The sequence below is a fragment of the Colossoma macropomum genome, unplaced genomic scaffold (genome assembly GCF_904425465.1).
Source record: "Colossoma macropomum unplaced genomic scaffold, Colossoma_macropomum, whole genome shotgun sequence".
NCBI classification, from domain to species: domain Eukaryota; kingdom Metazoa; phylum Chordata; class Actinopteri; order Characiformes; family Serrasalmidae; genus Colossoma; species Colossoma macropomum.
In genome coordinates, this window is record NW_023494799.1 from 9,801,269 (window position 1) to 9,821,989 (window position 20,721).

Below are 20,721 nucleotides of genomic sequence, written 5' to 3' on the forward strand. Positions count from 1 at the left end.
GGTTAATGGTGGTCTCCCAGGGCCTGACCACACAACTATAGACAACCTCTTAAACTTTTAGTGCTTGAATGTGATGAAGTCTGCTGTAAGCAAGGCCACACCCACTCTAAAACACACCCCATATTCCTCTGTAGTCTTTTAATGTCTGAAGTACAATCGATAACAAAAGCAAACCTAGTGAAACATTTTTAGTTGTTATATATTTTTAATGAGTTCTCTGCACATACAGTAAACATTTACATGCTTTTTTTTCTTTTTGTTTTTGGGGTGACTTTTTAGCCATGTTAACATTAAATGCAGTGGCTTTTTGTCAGTGTTGGAGCACACCATTGTCCCCTACTTTGACCTCCTCCTTCTTGAGGTTTTGGGTTGGTTTACAGATATGATACTCAGTTTGTTCCCACCTCAATACGTCTACGCTCCCGCTCACACATAGCCCAAAATTTCTCATGGTTGTCCCCAGATATTCTCATAACGAGATCAAACTGGGCCCCACGTGAGCATTTTAATGGACACTTGGAGATACATAGGAGATTCTAAGGGAGCAAGATACTGAACAGACCCTGAGTCAGCAGCAAACAGGACACAGTGCTTAGATGTAAATACAAAGCAAACACGTGTTAAAGCAGGACCAACAACTGGGAAAGCACAGAGATAGAAAATCAGGAGATGTGCAGAAAATAAACAATACTTTTTAGGTTACAGGTCTGTGGATCTACTCAGTGTTGTGGCAAGAGTGACCTCTAGAAGTGAGGAGTGGAATCCCCAGGCACAGATGTGATATATAGGCCAGATTCATGCCAGTTGTCAAATAAGCTTCAGTGTTCAATGTTTACTCTATCTAATAGTTATAGACCAGTTTCCACCTAAACCTGCATGACTTCTTTTAGCAGAGACGGCGGGGGTCCTTTCGAATGTAATAAAATTGGTATCAGTAAAGTTTGTGTTTGGAAGTAGGGGAATTGTTACCATAAAGCAAATGGCTTTCTAAAGACATCTAAAGATATGAAACAAAGAGTGCTTCAACATTCATTTTTTCAGTGAAGCCTTTATTAGTACTGAAAATGAAAACATTGAGATGTCTCTGGTCAAATGGTATGTTCTGTTGATTTTCTAGGTGAAAATAAGTTAACACATCCTCCACAAAGAACACACTACTGCACATTTTAACCCCTTACCAAGCCATGGGTCCGCTGGCCAGCCCAAAGTTTTATTTCACACTACTATAACCTAACAAAAGTTCCATTAGTTTGCATTGAAGTCCCTGTAGTTAATGAATAATAAGCCCTAGCCTGTAATAAGACTGTAATGTTAAGGGGTCACAGACCTTTTTTCCAAAATCTTTTCTGCATATTTCGAGTACCATGATGCTCTGCATTTTATGTACCTATGGCCATGTAAACATTGTATGTTCTATTTGAAAACCAAATAAAAGAAAAAGTTGACACATTTTATATTTTAGGTTTTTCCCACAATATATCAGTAAAAAAATTAATTACTCCACAAAAATATGCAGAAAAATTCCATATTTAAGGATATTGTCTGTCAAAGGTGTGTTATCTTATTTCACTTAGAAAATCAGTAAAACATTAAGGATAACATTAGTCATTTGACTTGGGGTGTTCAAACTTTAGTATATGCCTGTATGTGTATATATACTTACACAGATGGGCATATACAGCAACAAAAATAAATAAATAAATAAATATAATAATAATAATAATAATAATAATAATACATACATACATACATCATCTAAACTGCTTATCCTTCTGGGTCGCGGTGGGGTGCTGGAGCCTATCCCAGCTGTTATTGGGCGGAAGGCAGGATACACCCTGGACAGGTCGCCAGTCCATCGCAGGATAATAATAATAATAATAATAATAATATGTTAAAACCCTTATATGGCCAGGGCCCACCAGCAGGCCCAAAGATTTATTACACACTTCTATAATCTGAGAATAGCTCAGTCAGTTGTACTGAAGTCCCTGTAGTTACTGAATAATAAGCCTTTTTTGTTTGTGATAAGCCTGGGATTTTAAGAGGTTAACAGTTATTTATATTGCCCAAGCTCAATGTTATGCCATATCCAAGAGCACTGGGGCATCAGGACTGGGCAGGGAAGAAGAAAAAGCATTATTTTTTTTAATGGCATTAGTTACTACCCATCTCCAAGATCACATAACATGGCAGCAGATGGTTCTCAGTATCTTGTCATCTAATGAGACATTCGGTGTTTCTGAGACAAAATTAGGCTGTTTTAGTGTTATTGTTTGCATGTGATTGAAAGTTTAGATGACAGATTAGTGCAGCAGTTAGTAGCACTGCACTTTACCTGTAGAATCCAGTTTTCTGAGTTCGATGAGTGTCATTGACACAGAACACAACAAAGCCTCAGCTTACTCAAACTGAGACCACAGGAGTGACCACAGACACTATTCTAATACCAACTGTGAATGTTGTGGCAGAACAAAAACACGACCTCAAACTGCACACAAGACTCCATGAAACATGCATTCTTGTTGTTCTTATCTTAAAGTATCAGTCTGAGAATAAAAAAGGCTTTTGAAATACTTTTCTTAATTTATTTGAAAATCTTTCAATTAAAGATTTATAAAAGCTGTTATGGGATCAAAGAGAAGTCCCACACATCTGTGAACACACCCTCTTGACAGGTCCAAACCTGTTCATCACAAATACCTGTACATCAGCTGTTAAAAAGCTGTCACATACAGATATATGTTTATTACTTACATGTACTTATATTACTGTATTACTGGCCAACTATTGATTGATATAAGTGGCTGGGGTGATTTAACCAGCGACTTGCAAAAAAGAAATGACTGCAGACACTTCTCCTGTGCAATGTGTGCTTCAAAGCGCTCTTGATTAAAAATGAAACCCCCAGACCAACTTCCAGTAACAAACAGATCAAATTCAAATTATTTTGGAAATATTGGATTTGAGAAATTAGAAATTTGATTGGCTGATAGCAGCAATACTTCACAAGCTATTATATCATCCCTAGCAGACCTCTTATAGTCTCCTTCAATGAAACAGCATGCAAAACTGTAGGAAACAGCTCTTTAGCAGTCACAGCAGCCCCTAGTAACAAACCAGTACCAAAATTGACAGGTGATCTTAAAATTGTGTACCATGTAAGCCTATGATGTTTCATCAGAATTAAATCATGAGTCATTACTATGTTAATACGTTTTCCTATCTAAAAGGGTAAAGTAAAGGCACCATCAACACTGAAAAAAACATTTTGGAGCAAGGTGTGCTTCCTTCTAGATGACGTCTTGGGAATACTGCCGTTTTATATCTTAACTTATGGATTGGTCTACACAATTTGTTTTAGTAGTGACGAAGAAGAAGAAGAAGAAGAAGAAAAATGTCAACATGTTGTTGATAATTATTTAAGGTTCAGTGTCTTTTAGTAGATATTTTGAAACCAGTTATGTGACAATTGTGAATTGACAAATATTCAGCACCTTCCTTAGGCTCTGGGGCATCCAAACAGATGGGGGGTGGGGAAGAAGAAAAACATTTAAAAAAAAAAAAGTTTTTAGTTGGCTACAAAAGAAAGGACTCATTTGGCTAAAAACATGTCGACATTAAATAAATGAACTGTGTTGATATTGGTAACTGGTTTGCAAAAAATGGAATTAATTTGAATAAAACCCAAAGAAATTGTGTTGAAGTGTTACAATTTTGTTCCATCAACAACTGAACTTTATGTTGAGGTAATAAAGTCTGTGTATACCGACTCTACTCAATTTGATTCAATGGAAATGTGTGGCATAATTGAATTTTGAGCTTATACAACAATTTATTTTAAGTGCATCCAAGAACAGACAAAATGGTAGCAGATGATTCTCAACATCTTGGAAGAAGGCATTCAGTGTTGGAGAGTCAAAAGAAGGCTTTTACAGTGTTATTATCTGTGTGTGATTCAAACACTAGAACAACATTTAGGTGCACTGCACTTCATCTGTAGAGTCAAGTTTTCTGAGTTTACACAGAACACAACAGCCATGTGTATCTAGTTCTAAACAAATAAGCCACACAAACCATCTGTTTACTGATACTGAGACCACACAAGTGAGCACAAATACTGTGAAAATACCATCAATTTTAGTTAATTTCTTTAAAAAATGTTGAATTCAATATTTAAAAACATTATGGGATCAAAGCATATGCTTGCATTTCTGTGAAAGCACCCTCTTCAGTTAGGCCTAAACACGTTCATCACAAATATTTCTATATCAGATGTTGAAAGCTTCATTGTTGCATACAGAAGTAGTGCTGACTTTACCAATTTGCTTTGCAAAAAACACAAAATTACTGTAAAATCCAACATTTTGACTTCTTTGGTGAGACACTCAACCTGTTTCTCCCAGAATGCAGCATTTACATAGAAAACTACAATATTTCCACCATCAATTTACAGCACTTCTTTTCAGTGTGAGCATCAGAGGGCTATGAAAAGCTTCACAACAGCGTCTTCAGTACGATTAAAACACAGAGAGTGCAAAATAATGAGGAGGACTTGAAGGATAGTTTTCTGGTTGTTTAAAGAAAAGAAAAAAGAAAAACACCCAAGTCAATATATTTGAGACATAATAGATTTGGAAAGGTAGGATTTTTCAGGAGCGCTGAGATGAAAAGGCTCTAGAACCAGCCCTGATATATTCTGTAATACTTGCTGACTGTTTTTGTCAATGTTGTATTGAATGTTTGCTGCTGCACCAACATTTTACCGCAGTGGTTAATGAAGTGTTACCTTAAATTCATATGAAGTACACTCAGCACTTTGTTTTTCGTGTTAAGACTCTTAACCACAAAACCATGAGCCAGTTTTCTGACACCACAAAGTTCAGTAAGACCTTCCTCAAAGACCACAACAAACCATGAGAAAGAACATTTGTGGTGAACTGACTCCTCCCACCTTTCTATTTAAACTCTTCTTCTTCTCCAAGGAGATCAAACTCTCTCCAAAGAGCATCATGACTCTCATTTCTCTGCTTCTGCTGGCTGCTCTGCTGCCATACCTGAGCCACTCTGGTAAGCGTCATTTACAAATACCTACTTTCTCTGAATTGTTCTTACATTTAAAGCTTGATTAAAGTTAGTGTTGTTATTCGGCTTTCAGAATTCTCACATGTAATTTTCAGATGCACAAGTTATAGAATAAAATCAGTCTGTTGTAGGTAATTTACTTCTAATTTAGAGTGTGATTATAACACCTCCACCTTCTTTCTCTCTCAGCCAGTGTTAATGTTGGTATAGTGAATGGTACAGAGGCTAAACCTCACTCCAGACCCTACATGGTGTCTATCCAGAAAGATGGAAGACACATCTGTGGCGGCTTTCTTGTGTCTAAAAAATTCGTCATGACGGCTGCGCACTGCTGGAAGAAGTAAGCTTTTATTTATAGTGTTTTCTTGATTAAATATTGGTAAAATATGTTTTTTTTCAAGGTTACAAACTTTCTCCAGTCTTTGCTTACAAAGTTGGTTGTCTGGACAAATTTCAACCAATTAATTTGGAGTCACCTGACTATGAAATAAGGTTTGTTAAAATGCATGTATAATCTCCCATTCTCATTGAAATTAAATTTTAAGAGGAACTTATGAGTGATTAATTAGCAATAATAAACAATATATTACATATTGTCACATTCCAGAGAAAAAACAAGTGTCTCTAAAATAGTAACTTTACAAGAGAGAGTGAAACCTTTAGCTTAAGTTGATGCAAAGAGATTTTATTTCAAGCCATTTTGGAGCATTTCCATATATTATAAAATTTTCACACAATGTAAAGGGCAGTTGCTGAGATCAAATTAGACAGAAAACTAAAATTTTGCAAAAAAAAAGAGATACTTGTTTGTTGTGGACAGTGACGATACGGGTCATTCTCCATTTGGAGTGGGAAACCATGTTACAAAGGTTGCAGGGCTTAAAAAGATGCTTAAAATATTAGGCACAGCTCAAAAAGTCTGGATGTACATTTACACAGTTCATCTGAGATTAAATAATAATTTTCCCTTATGATTTCTCAATTATTTCTTTTTTTATCCTGTCTCATACTCACTCTACATACATAAAACAGCTCGTCACAAATAATTTTTAACATTTGAGAAACCATTTTTAATATGAGGTTTAACTTCAGACTTTGTATAAAACAGATTCATGTTTACTTTTTATATCATTAACGTTATGCTACATTTTAAGAATACGCATTTTATTTTAAAAATTCATTTGTCGAGTCCTCACTACATTTCATTAATGTATTAATAATTTTGTTTATCAGGCGGCACTGTGTCACCGGTGTTATGTGCTTTAATGGCTGGGTTATTAAAATGTTGTCAAAATAATGCCATATATTATTGTATTACTGATTTTAAATAGGTGCACAAGGTCATCTGACTGACAATAAATCAGCCAATTTACAAAATCCTCAGTTTTAACCAGAATGTCACTGGAGTCACAGCCACTGGTGTTACACCATATTCATATAACACCAGTGACTGTAAAATATGTTTGAAATTAAACTCTTCTTTTTGCATATATAATAATATGAGATGTTAATGGACATATTAAGATCATTTAGCTTTGACCCATATATAAAATGTGTAGCATGAGTATTTTTTTTTTCCTAAACAGCGAACCGAAGCTTACAGTAGTGCTGGGTGCTCATGATCTGTCAAAGAGCAGTGAAGGCTCCTTCCGCATGGATGTGAAGTTTTACTACCGCCATCGGCAGTTCAATCCACACACTTTAGACTACGATATCATGCTATTGAAGGTAAATAACTACACTGAGGCACATAAAAATACTAGCCGATCGTTCCCAAGTTTGGCTGGGGCTACTGGACAACATAGATTATTGGTTCTACATAGTAGCAAACAAGGTTCTTTGACTTGTAACAATAGTGAAACTCCTTTTGCTGCTTCTTAAAACCATTTAAAACCAGTGGTTCTTTAAAGAAACATATCCATTAGGTTTTCCTCTTTAAGAAAAAAAAAATTAAAGAAACATTTCATCATTTATGCATATATTCAAATGGTCCTTTGAGTCTTCACAGTTCTATAAGAATGCAGCTGCCACCTGCTATAGATTCTCTGGTGCTTGGGGAAATATATGAGAGTTTAGTTTGACTTCTTTAGGAGGAAATGAATTGCAGCTCTAAATATCCCTCATGCAGTAATTAACCCTTTAAGTGCCCAGGCTCATTGCTTCCTACAGTTTATTACCTAGTAATTACATGGACTAACATGGCTATAAAGTACAATACATTTTTATGAATATTTATAGCCATGATTATAATGACAAATGAATGCATTCTTATAGGCTTGTTATTCATAGAGCGTGTTACCACTGAAAGTTTACATTTATCACATTCTGCCAGCTTGTTGATCATTTAGCATGATCTTCCTACAGTTGCGTAGAAGAGTCAGAAGGACCAGAACTGTCAGCTGGATCTCCATCCCTCAAAGAGATGAGGACATCCCGGCCAACACGGTCTGCAGTGTAGCTGGCTGGGGACGCACAGGAGCCTTTAGACCCCCAGCTAACCGTCTTCTGGAGACACGAACCACGATCATAGACAGGAGAAGGTGTGCTTACTATTGGAACAATTTAACCCAAAGGATGGTGTGTGCACATTATCCTGGAGGATCTTGTCAGGTATGAAAAAATACAGGCTGTTTATCTGACCCAATGATGTACATCATGAAATACATACATTTTGACAATTACACAACGAAGTAATACAATGATTTGTGTTGTTGTTAACAGGGAGACTCTGGAGGTCCTTTGGTGTGTAATAATGTTGTAGTGGGTATTGTTTCTTTCGGTGAGCAGCGCTGTGATTCAACAGCAAGGCCAAATGTTTATGCCAGAATTTCCGCCTTCCTGCCCTGGATCAGGTCCATTATCGCAAGAGGGTAGTCTGCAAAAGAACCAAAAAGGAAGCACTCAGCTTCTTTCATTTCAATTAAAGCATTTCTCAAGCATATTCTTTACTGTCTCCAGTTTCAGTTTTCTTCTGTTCCAAAACTACTGCAGGGAGTGACACAAATAAGGGTTTAAGCACATGGATTTATCAGGGAAATGTCAGAGTGAAGTTGAGTCTGTGGGGTGATGCTCACACCCACCCAATTCAATGACTAATCACATCCGCCTGCATACACAAAATCTACTGTTGTTCTTGCCCACTCCTGCCCATGCCTGAACAGCCTCCACTAACATTACAACATCTTACAACATGACAACATATCAGCAGCAACAGCAACAATAAGTTTTCTTTTTACAGAAAAGAGTGTGAAGCATCCTGAGAGCCACTTTGCATGGCCCCAGCCCTTTCTTCTAAAGTTTCTAATGGCAGCATATCTTTGGGGTAATAATAACAAAGTGAACTGTAATTGACAAAATTAAAGAAATTAACAAATACCAACTAACAAAACTGTGTGGAACGTCCATTGCTACTATATTTAGAAATGGGCAGCTAAGGCCTACACAAAGAACCACTCACGTTACCAATACACTTTGCGTTTTTCTCAGAATGCAGCGTTGATACAGAATTACTTTGTAGGTAAGGAATGCAGTAGATCACTGCAGTATTTCCATAGGCAGTTTACGGCACAAGCATAAACATATGCATAAGCAGGTTACAAAAAGCTTCACACCAGAACCTTCAAACCAAGAAAGTTCAAAATGATGAGGAGAACTCGAAGGATAGTTTGCTGGTTGTTTACTGCAGCATTTCAGTAAAAGCAAAAAGAAACAGATCAGATTCTGTCTATTTTGGGAAAGAATTAATTTGGAAAAGCAGGATATTATCAGGAGGACTGTGATGATACACACTGTAAAATTCACTGACTGTTTTTATAAATACTGAATTGAATGTATGCTGCTGCACCACCTACATTTCCCAGCAGGAATTAATAAAGGGTGGTCTTACTGTTACTGATGTAAAACTGCTTCAATCTCTAAACTTTGATTTCTGGCCTCCACTCAGCCTGTGTGTGAGAAAAACTGCCCAGGAGTCTGAACTGTCACCTCATTCATTTATTGCTCTGTGTTGAAGTAAAAAGTTAAAACAGTTTGTTGTCAGTGAGAAGGTGTAATGCAGAAACCCCTCTCCTTTCAGCTCTCACTGCAGACTACATAAATATACACTTACAAAACATAGTCTTCTCCCAAAGAAATTTATATGAAAAAAATAATAAATTAAAATACATATAATATTCAAAGTGCAAGTTATCACAGGGTTAAAGCTTTATAAAAATAAAATCAACAACAGACATGTCTCATATGATAAAATATTAGCATACAATAGGCAAGAGTAATATTCAGATGGCTTGTGCATTAAAACCCATGGATTTAGAATAAAAAAAAGTTGGGATGCTTAATTAAATCTTAATAAAAACAGAATGCAATGATGTGCAAATTGTTTAAACCCTATATTTAATTGAAAATAGTACAAAGACAACACATCAAATGTTGAAGCAGAGAAATTTTTCTGGGGTCTACTTTGTTGTATTTTTTTTCGTTTCATAATGTGCTATAATAATGTTTTTTTAAGTGGGTGATACGAGGTGGGACTGCAGGCAGGCCAGTTTACTACTCAGACTCTTTCACTACAGAGTCATGCTGTTGTAATATGTGCAAAATGTGGTTTGGCATTGTCTTGCTGAAATAAGCAAAGTCTTTCCGTGTAAAACACTACATGTCTGGATGGCAGCACATGTTGCCCCAAAATCTGGATTTATTGTTCAGCATTAATTGTACCTTCACAGATCACCCATGCGATATGCACTAATGCACTACCAAACCATCATAGATGCTGGCCTTTGAATTGTGTGTTGATAACAAGTTGGATGACCCCTCTCCTCTTTAGCTTAGAGGATGTGGCATCCATGTTTCCAAAAAAAAAAGCTTCAAATTTTGATATGTTGGACCACAGGACACTTTTCCACTTTTGTCTCAGTCCATCTTAAGTGACCTTGGGCCCAGAGAAGTTGGTGGTGTTTATAAATCCGGTTTTATATAGTTTCTTCTTTTTGTGGCAGAGTTTTCACTTGCATTTGTGGAGGCGGCAACAAACTATGTTTACAGACAGTGGTTTACAGAAGTGTTTGAGCCCATGCAGTGATTTCCACCATAGAACCTTGTCTGTATTTTAATGCCAGCCAGCCAGCATTGGTTTTCAGCCTTGCCCCTTGCATACAGAGATTTTTCCTGATTCTCTGAATCTTTTAATGATATTATGTATCGTAAACGATGAAATCCCCAAGTTCTTTGCTATTTTACTTTTGAATTGAATTTTGGCACCATTTGCTTGTGCAGTCTTTCACAGGGTGTTGAGCTCCTCCTCATCCTTTCTTCTGAAAGACTCAGCCTCTCTGGGATGCTCTTTTTATATCCAGTCATGTTACTGACCTGTTGCCTTTTAACCTAATTAGTGGTGAAATGTTTCACCAGGTGTTTTTTTTTTTTAGCATTACACAACTTTATTAGTCTTTTGTTGCCCCTGTCCCAACATTTTTTGAAATGTGTTGCTAGTATCAAATTCAAAATGGGCATATATTTTTCAAAAAACAATAAAATTTATCAGTTTCAACAGATGTTATCTTTGTATTGTTTTCAATTAAATATAGGGTTTAAACAATTTGCACATCATAGCATTCTGTTTTTATTTACATTTTGCACAGCGTCCCAACTTTTTTTGAAAATAAGGCCATAAACTCTTCCTCAAGGAGAACAATCTCTCTCTCTCTACATGACTCTTATCTCTCTGCTATAAAATGTTCTGTACTGTCACAGACTTTCTCTTTTACATATTTCTAGTATGAAGATGCTCTAAATTTTATGTACCCATCCCACTGTTGACATTGTATGTGCTATTTGAAAACCAACTACAAAATATTTACCAGAAAGTTATAGCATAATTTTTATGTGTAATTTAGTTACTGTTGTTTGTGTGATTCAAAGATTAGATGACAGACTAGAGCAGCATTAAATTACACTGCATTTCATCTGTAATGTGAAGTTTGAGTTTGCATCATTGACACAGAACACAGCAGCCACAAGACAGCATGCTTGTAGACCTGTTGCTTCGAATTAAACAAGCTGTCCAAACTATCAGTTTACTGATAGTGAGACCACAGAACTGACCACAAATACTGCTTTCAGAAAGCAACTTGAAGAACAAAAGCCAACTTGACCTCAAACTGCACACAAGAGAAACGTAAAGTCTTTTGAAGGCTTTTTTTGGTAGTTCCTTTAAAAACTCTTAAATGTAAGATTTAAATCAGCAGTGATGGGATCAAAGTGCACCCTACTGAATGACACAAATATGTCAGCATCAGCTGCTGAAAGCTTCACTGTGACATACAGATGTACATTTATTACTTACATCTACTTATATTACTGTATGACTGGCTACAAGAGTGTCCAACTATTGATTACTAGAAAACTGAAACAACTGCTGACACTTCTCTTGTTTAATGTGAGCGCTCTTTATTAAAAAAACAAACCCCAAGACCAACTATCAACCCACCCTCCGTGCCCTTTTAATTTGAGCAACAAAAGTTCCAAGAGCAGATATAAATATCATGTAGCCCTTCATTACTTAACTAGTGTCTGACACACAAAACAACATTATGGTTATTATGGTTAGAAAACCAAAATGTAACACAATTTCAAATGTATTTTTGGGGTAAAAATAGAAAAACTTCCATGAAGTGAACTGTATTTGACAAAATGAACCTTCCTGTTACTCTCAACCGTTAGTAACAGCAATAATGTTCCCAGGTCAAACTAACCCTTTCAAATCAAATCATACTAAATGAGCTGTAAGTCCAGCAGAAGACGTTTCATGCTCCAAAAATGATTAAAAATATTTTTCCTGGTTTTTTAACTTTGAAACAAATTAATTTGGCCCACAACATAAAACAAATGAACAAAATGAACAGAAATGCAAAGAAGCTGCACTCCAGTTACTACAATTTCTAGACACAGGCTCAAGACTACACAAAGTAGCGCTCACTTTAAAAATATGCTTTGCTAAAAACAGTAATTTTACAAATTACTGTAAAATCCAGCATTTTAACTTTTTTTGGCAAGATGCTTGTCCTGTTTCTTCCAAAATGCAGCATTTTACAGCACTTCTTTACAGTGTGAGCATTAACGAGTTATGAAAAGCTTCACATCAGCATCGTCAGTATGATTAAAACCAAGAAAGTGCAAAATGATGAGGAGAACTCGAAGGATAGTTTGCTGGTTGTTTACTGCAGCACTGCATTAAAAGCAAAAAGAAACAGATCAAATTCAATATATTTGGGACATAATAGATTTGGAAAGTAGGATTTTTCAGGAGGTCTTGTGAATGCTGTATACAATGTTTGCTGCTGCACCAACATTTCACTGCAATGGTTAATGAAGTTTTATCTTATCTTAAATTCATATGAAATACATTAAGCACTTTCTTTTTCAAGTCAAGACTCTTAACCACTAAACCCTGAACTGATTATCAGACACCACAGAGTTCAATAAGACCACAACAAACCATGAGAAAGAACATTTGTGGTGAACTGACTCTTCTCACCTTTCTTTTTTCTTCTTCTTCTCCAAGGAGATCATGACTCTCATCTCTCTGCTTCTGCTGCTATACCTGAGCCACTCTGGTAAGCGTCATTTAAAAATACCTACTTTCACTGAATTGTTCTTACATTTAAAGCTTGATTAAAGTTAGAGTTGTTATTCGCCTTTCAGAATTCTCACATGTAATTTTCAGATGCATACATTACAGAATAAATCTGTTTGAGGTAATTCACACTGAGTATGATTATAACCCCTCCACCTTCTTTCTCTCTCAGCCAGTGTTAATGTTGGTATAATAAATGGCACGGAGGCTAAACCTCACTCCAGACCCTACATGGTGTCACTGCCGAGAGAAGTAAGCTTATATTTATAGTGTTTTCTTGATGTGGGTCTTAGGATGAAAATAACTACTTAAGTTAAAATGTACTCATTTCAATACTGTTAACTTTTGTCATTCATGTAGACGCTTCCAAAGCTGGTTGTCTGGACAAATATCAACTACTTCACAAACGCAGTCATTTTTGAGGAGAAATCGGGGTGAAACATTTGAAAAGACACTTTTTTTCTTTTTCAGTGGCTTAAGTTCTAGGTATTAACCAAATTAGTGTGTTAGGTATCAACTAAATTACACTGAAATGCCCCACATGTTCTGTGTAATAACTGGGTAAGTGTGAGGTACAAACTTTTTAGTCCTGTGTCATTATTTTGTGTAAAACGTGCCGGGTAATTAACATGGTGTCAAAATACAGTTATTTTTCATAGTATGTATCTGCTTATTACCTATAAATGAGACTGAATCTTGGCTGTGAAAGAATGCAGTGGTTCTTTCTTATACTTATGGTTTAACTGGGTTCTTACATTTACTTCAGAAAACTATCTCTGAATTTTGCATCATACTTTGAGGTGTTTCTGATTTACTTTCCAGCTTATACATGTGACATTTGTAACGGGTTTTGCAATTTTTAATGTTATTATTGCTAGAACCTTATGTGAGGGTGTGGGGGTAACCCGGATTTATTTGAAGTCTACAGACCAGGGCAAGAGAGAGAAACGCTCGCACCAAGGATGCTTCAGAAAAGGGAATTTATTGGCTAAATATCAAACTACTTTTGGACTACATTCAATGATAAACAATAGAAAATAAAACCACAAAACAAAACAAAGTGATAGTAATGAAAGTCAAAATGACAAAATAGCTTGAGTAAGTTAGAGTGATTCACGGCTAAACGGTGTGAGGCAATGTGGTTTGGGAAGTCGCTTGGGAGAGCCTCTAGAGAATTAAACTAAGTGTGGACGGGAATAACTATATGGCTGGATGTACCTATTAAAAGTTCTCTTATTAAATAAATTGGCGTCAGGGCCCTGACTGCAAATTGATGGAACCAGCTTACGTTGGAGTCAGGGGCTGACTTCAGGAGGGGTCGTCTCAGGACAGACTCGATCGAAGGCTGGAGCTCACGCAGTGGTTAATCTCCTCGCTGGCCGTGGATACTGCATCTCCGTGCAGAGTGATTGGGCGGAGGCGTCTCGTGGCCGTCTGACAGTGGAGCTTGGGCAGCCTTTCGATGGTCGATCTGTTCACAGATCAGTCCGTGGCTCTGGGTGCGATGTTGGGTCTCCGTGGCGTCAGAACCGCTCCCACTCCGCTGGCGAGGTTCAGGTTGCAATCAGGGTTCTGAGACTGGTGATACTAATTTAACTAACTACCTCTCTTTAGCAGAATCGAAAGTTATGGATATATTCTCCCTGGCCAGACAAGAAATATCCACCTTCCTTCTCTGAGGGTGGTTCAAACTTAAGGTGTGTAGACAAACAGGCAAGTTACAAAACAAACAAAGGTTCAGATCTGAAAATTTAGCGTTCTAATACTTCTGACCTGTCTTTCTGACCAAGGCCGGCACAAACTTAGAAATTTAGCTATCCTCTTGTTGAGAACGCGGGACTCTGAACTGAACTACCAAAATTTGCCGTGCACTCTGGTTTTGCTTTGCTACCCTTTGGAGGTGGAGCCAGAGTGCTGATAGGTTCTCCTCACCTAAAGTTAACTAGCTACTCATTGTTTCCAACTCTGATTGGTTGTGCATAATTTTAGGAATGCCTTCCCCAGAATCACTGCCTCCTTTGTTTCAGCTAGTTTAAACAAAGAAAAAGAAACATTCCTATATCATCAAATTGGTTTAACTTTCAAAATCAAGGAATGAACAACTAGGATATTCAGGCATGTTTCTAAGAGAGAGTTTAACCCTTGTTACCTGATACACAACATATGTTAAAGAACACAGGTAATATTTGCCTATCATATCTGAATATCTGAATAAAAGGAAAGGAACAAAGGAGGAAAATAAAAGAAAACCACATTCAGGATACATATTGGTCAATGGTCTAAACTCATAGCAATTAAATGGCAGGGTCTGACTGTTATCAAAGTTATACTCTACGTATTTCTAGCACTTAATAGTAGAAAAAGATACAGGTAATATTTAGGTACTACACAACAACAAGATTAATACAACAAGTAGTATTGCTTACAGATTATGTAAATGTTGATAATCAAGCAGACAAAGCCAGAAGTTTCTTGGGTTCCTTATAAGCACAAGTCCTTACGGTGGTGATGTGGTAATTCGCGTTTTCACTCCTTGGGGGTGCTGTGGGTCCATGCTTGAGATCCCTAGGGAATTTAGAAAGTTGAAATTTGCAGTCCAGATTGTCGTATCAGTTCCGTTCTTGGTATGTCTAGTCTAGGTAAAAAGAGTTCTAACGAATGGTTGCAGTTTGGAGTGGACATATACCTTAGAAATGTACTTTCTGTTACTTAAAGATAAAGTTGTCCACAGGACTTTGGAAGGCCATGTGGCCAATATTCCAGGGAGGTGTTGCCCCCTGGGTCGAGGGAGAGGGGTGCTGGTTCTTGGTTCAGTCGTAAATTTGACTGAGTTTGGGGTTGGGAGTGTTAAGTCGACAGATTTACACTTTCAACTCCAGACTCGCTGGAGCCAAAAGGCCCTTAACTTTGGGTTGTTGATACATTAGAAACACTCAGCCTGGGGGTAAAGTTTCAGCCAGTGTTCGCTACACAGTTGTATAGAGTCCCCAGAAGTCCCCAGACTTCTCCCCAGAAAGTAATAATATGAGTTACATATCCTGCTGTGATAACCACTATTTGCTGTTTTGGGTCTAAATACATTGAATTATCCTCATGTTACTCATACTCATGTTTTATTCTCTGTGTAACTACAGCTGTTTATAAAGTTATTTTGACAGTGTGGTGGCAGCGGCCCCATAGATCAAACTTCTTTATCAATCCTACAAGGAAAATTTATTATTTCGCTGCCTTACTATACCCAGTCTGGGAGCAGCACAGAGTCACCAGCAGGGCAGCGCCACCTGCAGCAGTGGGGTGTTAAGTGTCTTGTCCAGGGCGCAAATAGGGATATTCAGTCAGTCCTGGAATTTAAACCCATGACATTCCGGTTGCTGGCTCAACACCCAGTTGAGTTGAATCATCTTCTTACAGTCAAAGGACTGGCAGAAACACCTGTGGATTTTTTCAGAGCTGAAGCAAGAGTGAAGTGAATTTTCTCCTCTCTCTCAAAGATGAAAGTATTATTTTTCTGATGGAGACAGTTTTGGTGGTCTACCAGGCCTTCTAAGGTAGTTTGGAGTTCCATTTTTTCAACTTTTTTTGAACTGCAGTTTTGGAAAAGTCCTGTTTTTTTACTTATTTTTCTTTGGTATTCCCATTTTTAAGCAAGTGGATTATCTTATAGCTAATCTTTTTTAAAGGTATTTCCTTTAGCTATTTATGCATGTGTAGTACTATGATGCACAGAGTTAGCTTCTCTATAGCTTCTTATTTTTTTCATTTTTTGATAGAATTACTTAATTATCCACTGTATTGTTATGAATTTGAAAATACTCTGACTAATTAACAAGAAACTCTCATTGCAGCATAATATTCAAAGCATATTCCTCCCAGATACTGTAGCAGTAGAAGGCACTCTGTATATCAACTGCCAAATGTTTTAAAAATGTTCAAACATTTACAATGTTTTAAATATTAGTTGGAGGAGAAAAAAAACATTGCTTATCAGGCTACTAGCAGTGCTCTGTAGGCGACCCGGCCCATCTTCAGTGATAGCAGAGAAGGCAAAAGTTCAGCAACCTCACTGCTGGGCTTTAGTTACATTTAGGGCATCACATGCTTTCAAAGAGGGGGTATAAGACAATTATTTATTATCACCCAACCTAATTATTTGGTGATACGAAGCTGAAGTCAGCTATTCACCAGCTTCTTGTTCGAATTTTCCCATTCCACCTTAAATGGTGCAGCAGTTACATTCTGGCACTTCAGACATCAATACTGCTGGGCTATTTAAGCTGGAATAGGAAATTTAGCTAGCTAGCTACCGAAACATTAGCATGCTATAAGGGATATTGCTTGTTATGAAGAAAATGACCATAATACATTGAAAAGACATTAAACTAATATTTTTTTGTAATTTTTTGTAACAGAGAAAATTCTCACATTTGTGGGTTTCTTTGGTCGCTCGCGCTGCCATCTTGCCGGTTTTTCTTTTTTTCTCATATCACTCCATTTGAAGTGTGCCTCTGAAAAACCTCTGTTTGGAGGGCCATGTAGCCCTAACACTTCACCCTACCTCTCTATCTCAACAAAAATTGGGACACCCTAACCCTAGACATGAACGCGCAAAATAGAGGGCTATGGGCTAAGTGGTAGGGGCAAGAGGTGAAATGGGACTGGGCCCAAAGCAAGATATAATTGAGTAAACATATTCATCAGCTTGCATGTTTTCACACCTTGCAAATTCCTCCAGGATGAACTGCACATCATCCTCGGAGTAATAGATATCCCCGGGATTAGATTCGCCCACTGATTCTTGCATGTTGTCTTGTCTACAATCTTGGTTTTTGTCTCCAAATGACGTTTACTTGAACGTACATCGCTTCCTGTGCGTCTCCATCTAGCTGCAGTCCGAGTTGGCCAGGACATTGTCCTCTGTTTGAGGGATGGAGATCCAGTCGATAGTTTTGCTCTTTTTGGCAAAGTGTGACAGATGTGTAGCTTCACTCTTTCACTGTAAGCCAAACTGCCTTGCACACTTAGCTAGCCTACCTAGTGACTGAACATTTTTACTCAATTAGCATTTGACAGTTTCCCTGTTTATAAGCATTAGAACCTCGATTGTACATCACAAGAGGTGGGAGAAAAAAAATACAGTACAATATTGCAGTATTTTAGGTTTATAAATAGTATTGAAGTGTGGATATTTTGTTATTTAATTATTAAAATTTTTAACATGTATTAAACCCATTACTAGACTAATAGATTACCATAAAGCATTTCTACCATAACCCACAAGATACCACAGTTTCTTTCCAGTCAATTTAAGGTGTCTATGAGTAATAATATTGGTAATAGAGTAGGAGCTAGAAACAGAAAGCTTCTGGGAGAATAGGTTTCAATGCCTTGTTCAGGCAGGTATCTTACATGGCGACATAATATGCAGTGGCAAACCGTGACTATTAAAGCTAGGCCTTCAGCTTGAACAATAAATAAACTCTGTTAACCCCTTAAATGGCCAAAGGTTTATTACACACTTCTATAACCTAACTATAGCTCAGCCAGTTTGCATTGAAGTCCCTGTAGTTACTGAATAATAAGCATTAGTATGTAATAAGCCTGGGATTGTAAGAGGTTAAAACTTGAGGAAAAACCCACCTCTTCAGTAATGCTAATTTGTGTTCGCACCCCTATGGGATTCTAGTAGTTTGTTGGCACTAAACTGACAGTGGTTTGCCTGAAATGTTTTTGAACATTCTAGATTAAACACAGATATTTTAAGCTTCTAAAAGCTTATGACAGACATAATAGCATATGTTTTACATTTTAGCAGTTTCACAGTGATTCAGTAATGAGCTCTGTTCCAGTCACTGTTTTCCATTTCCAACAGCCCATTGATTAGGCTGTCGTTTGTATTCACAGTCAGTGATGCACCTAGGACTTTCAGAACGTGTAAAGTGATGTGTTTTTCACATAAAATTGGTCCTTTTTGTTTCCACCCAGAACATAACAATGAAACAAAAGTAGTACTGTAATTCTTGCAAAGTTTAAATACAAGCAAAATTCTATTGAATAAATATGAAATAAAAATTACAGACTTGTATTTTTTAGTTTGCAGAAACCATTAGTCCTTCTCTGAAGGCCTAGAAGGCCCTGAGGGTTCCCCACTGGTAATATACCAATAAGAGTCGGTGGATGAAACCTCTAACAGTACATTCACATGCCTTTGTAAATTGCTTTGGATAAAAGCATTTTGAATATGCAAGATGAAAAATTACTTTGAAAATGCATCTGTAAAGCATTTGTAGAATTTTATACAATGTAAAACATGCCATAACTTTTGTGAATGCTCCTTTTATACCAAACACGATAGCATCACCTTATGCTGATTCACCTGTTTACCTGTGGAAGGTTCTAGAACATGTGTCTTTGATCATTCCAGAAACTGGCATTTCATTTGATCATTCCAGAAACTTATATTGCCCCTGTCCAAACCTTCTTGAAATGTGTTGCAGGCGTCAAATTTGGGCTGACCTCATACCAACCTAATGATTTCTAGGAACTAAAAAGTACATGTCTGTAATGGTGACAAAGGAATCAACCAATCACATTTTGATTTCCAATAGCAGGACCAATTTTGTCTGGGGAAAAAAAGTCATTCTAGGCCTTCTGGAAGTCCTAGATACGTCGATAACAGTGAAAATCAGTGGCAGCCTAATCAACAAAAAACAACAGTGGTAGCTTCATACCAGAGCGCTCACCTGATAGAGTCCGTGTGGAACTGCTACAAGGTAAAACATACGCTAATATATCTGTCACAAGCTTCAAGTAAAACATGGAATGTTTTAAGAAGCTTCAAATGTCTGTGTTCCACGTAGAACGGCCAATAAATGATCACGCAAATCGCCATTAGCTTAGTGCTAACAAGTTACTAAAATCCCATAGGGGCGCTAGCAGATGTTAGCATTATCAGATTTTTTTTTTCCTTCTGTTTTGACCTTTATGGCTCAAAGTGAAAGCCTAGCTCAAATAGACATGGCAAACCACTGACATTTATATACATAAATAGAAAAAGATGAGTCAGTAAAATATGAGCATGATCTCTAAAACAGTACTGAGGTTACTTATGCCACAAATTCATTATTCTGTATAAAGCACTTAAATGGTCTACCCCTGTAAATTGCATTGGAAATTGCAGTCATAGTCTGCAGTCTTTAAACAGAACTGTGGATGGGGGTGTTCGGACTTCACTTTCATGCAGATAGAACCTTTTTCTCTTTTTTTTGACAGATCATGAGCACGCAGCACTGCTGTAAGCTTCTGTCTGTTGGAATTACTCCTTAGAATTTCCTCTCCCTGACAGTGGGGGCAGTAGTCAAATAACTCTGAGCCATCAATTCAATTAACTATAAGGTGATTCCACCCTGTAATTAAGTGTATCAATTGATGTTTATCCAGACAACCAGCTCTTTAAAGTTACACTATGTACAATTTGTGCACTTGGAGACCTCTCTGGTGGAAATGTGTAATGAACAGTTTGTGAAATCAATTGTACTTTGACCCCTTCCACGAGTGGATGAATCTGATGTTTGCAAAGGCACTGAAGTATTCAAAGAGAACTTGGAGTTTTTCTAAGATGTAAGTGAATCATCTTCTTTTGACATCGTATCTTCAGTATAATGTTGATTTTGAATTTGAGACCTGAACATCGGGCCAGACCTTTTTTCGGAGCCATTTATTACACCAACCCACCACCACCACATCAGTGTTACTGCAGTACTGAGAATGATTCACCACCCAAATAGTACCTGCTCTGTGAGGGTCCATGGGGGTCCAGACTACAGAAGAACAGGGTAAAAGGGGGCTAACAAAGTATGCAGAGAAACAGATGGACTACAGTCTGTAATTGTGGAACTACAAAGTGCACCTATATAGTAAGTGGAGCTGATAAAATGGAAAAGTTTTAATGTTATGCCTGATTGGTGTATATTGTACTATAATGTAGGCTTATGAAGATGTTAATTGCC

The 20,721-nt window shown here is 37.3% G+C and overlaps 1 protein-coding gene across 1 annotated transcript; it reads left to right on the forward strand.

Moving 5' to 3' along the window:
* Window positions 1-4,994: 4,994 nt before the first annotated feature.
* On the forward strand, window positions 4,995-8,013 carry LOC118819375 (complement factor D-like). Its single transcript, XM_036587130.1, has 5 exons — window positions 4,995-5,067; window positions 5,272-5,422; window positions 6,669-6,810; window positions 7,447-7,692; window positions 7,804-8,013. The coding sequence occupies exons 1-5, from the start codon at window positions 5,010-5,012 to the stop codon at window positions 7,954-7,956; spliced, it is 750 nt and encodes a 249-aa protein (XP_036443023.1). The 5' UTR covers window positions 4,995-5,009; the 3' UTR covers window positions 7,957-8,013.
* Window positions 8,014-20,721: the final 12,708 nt, after the last annotated feature.

Coding starts and splice junctions, on each gene's coding strand:
- LOC118819375 (XM_036587130.1), top strand. CDS start 5,010: ATGACTCTCATTTCTCTGCTTCTGCTGGCTGCTCTGCTGCCATACCTG. Junction 5,423..6,668: donor GCTGCGCACTGCTGGAAGAA/GTAAGCTTTTAT, acceptor TTTCCTAAACAG/CGAACCGAAGCTTACAGTAG. Junction 6,811..7,446: donor ACGATATCATGCTATTGAAG/GTAAATAACTAC, acceptor ATCTTCCTACAG/TTGCGTAGAAGAGTCAGAAG.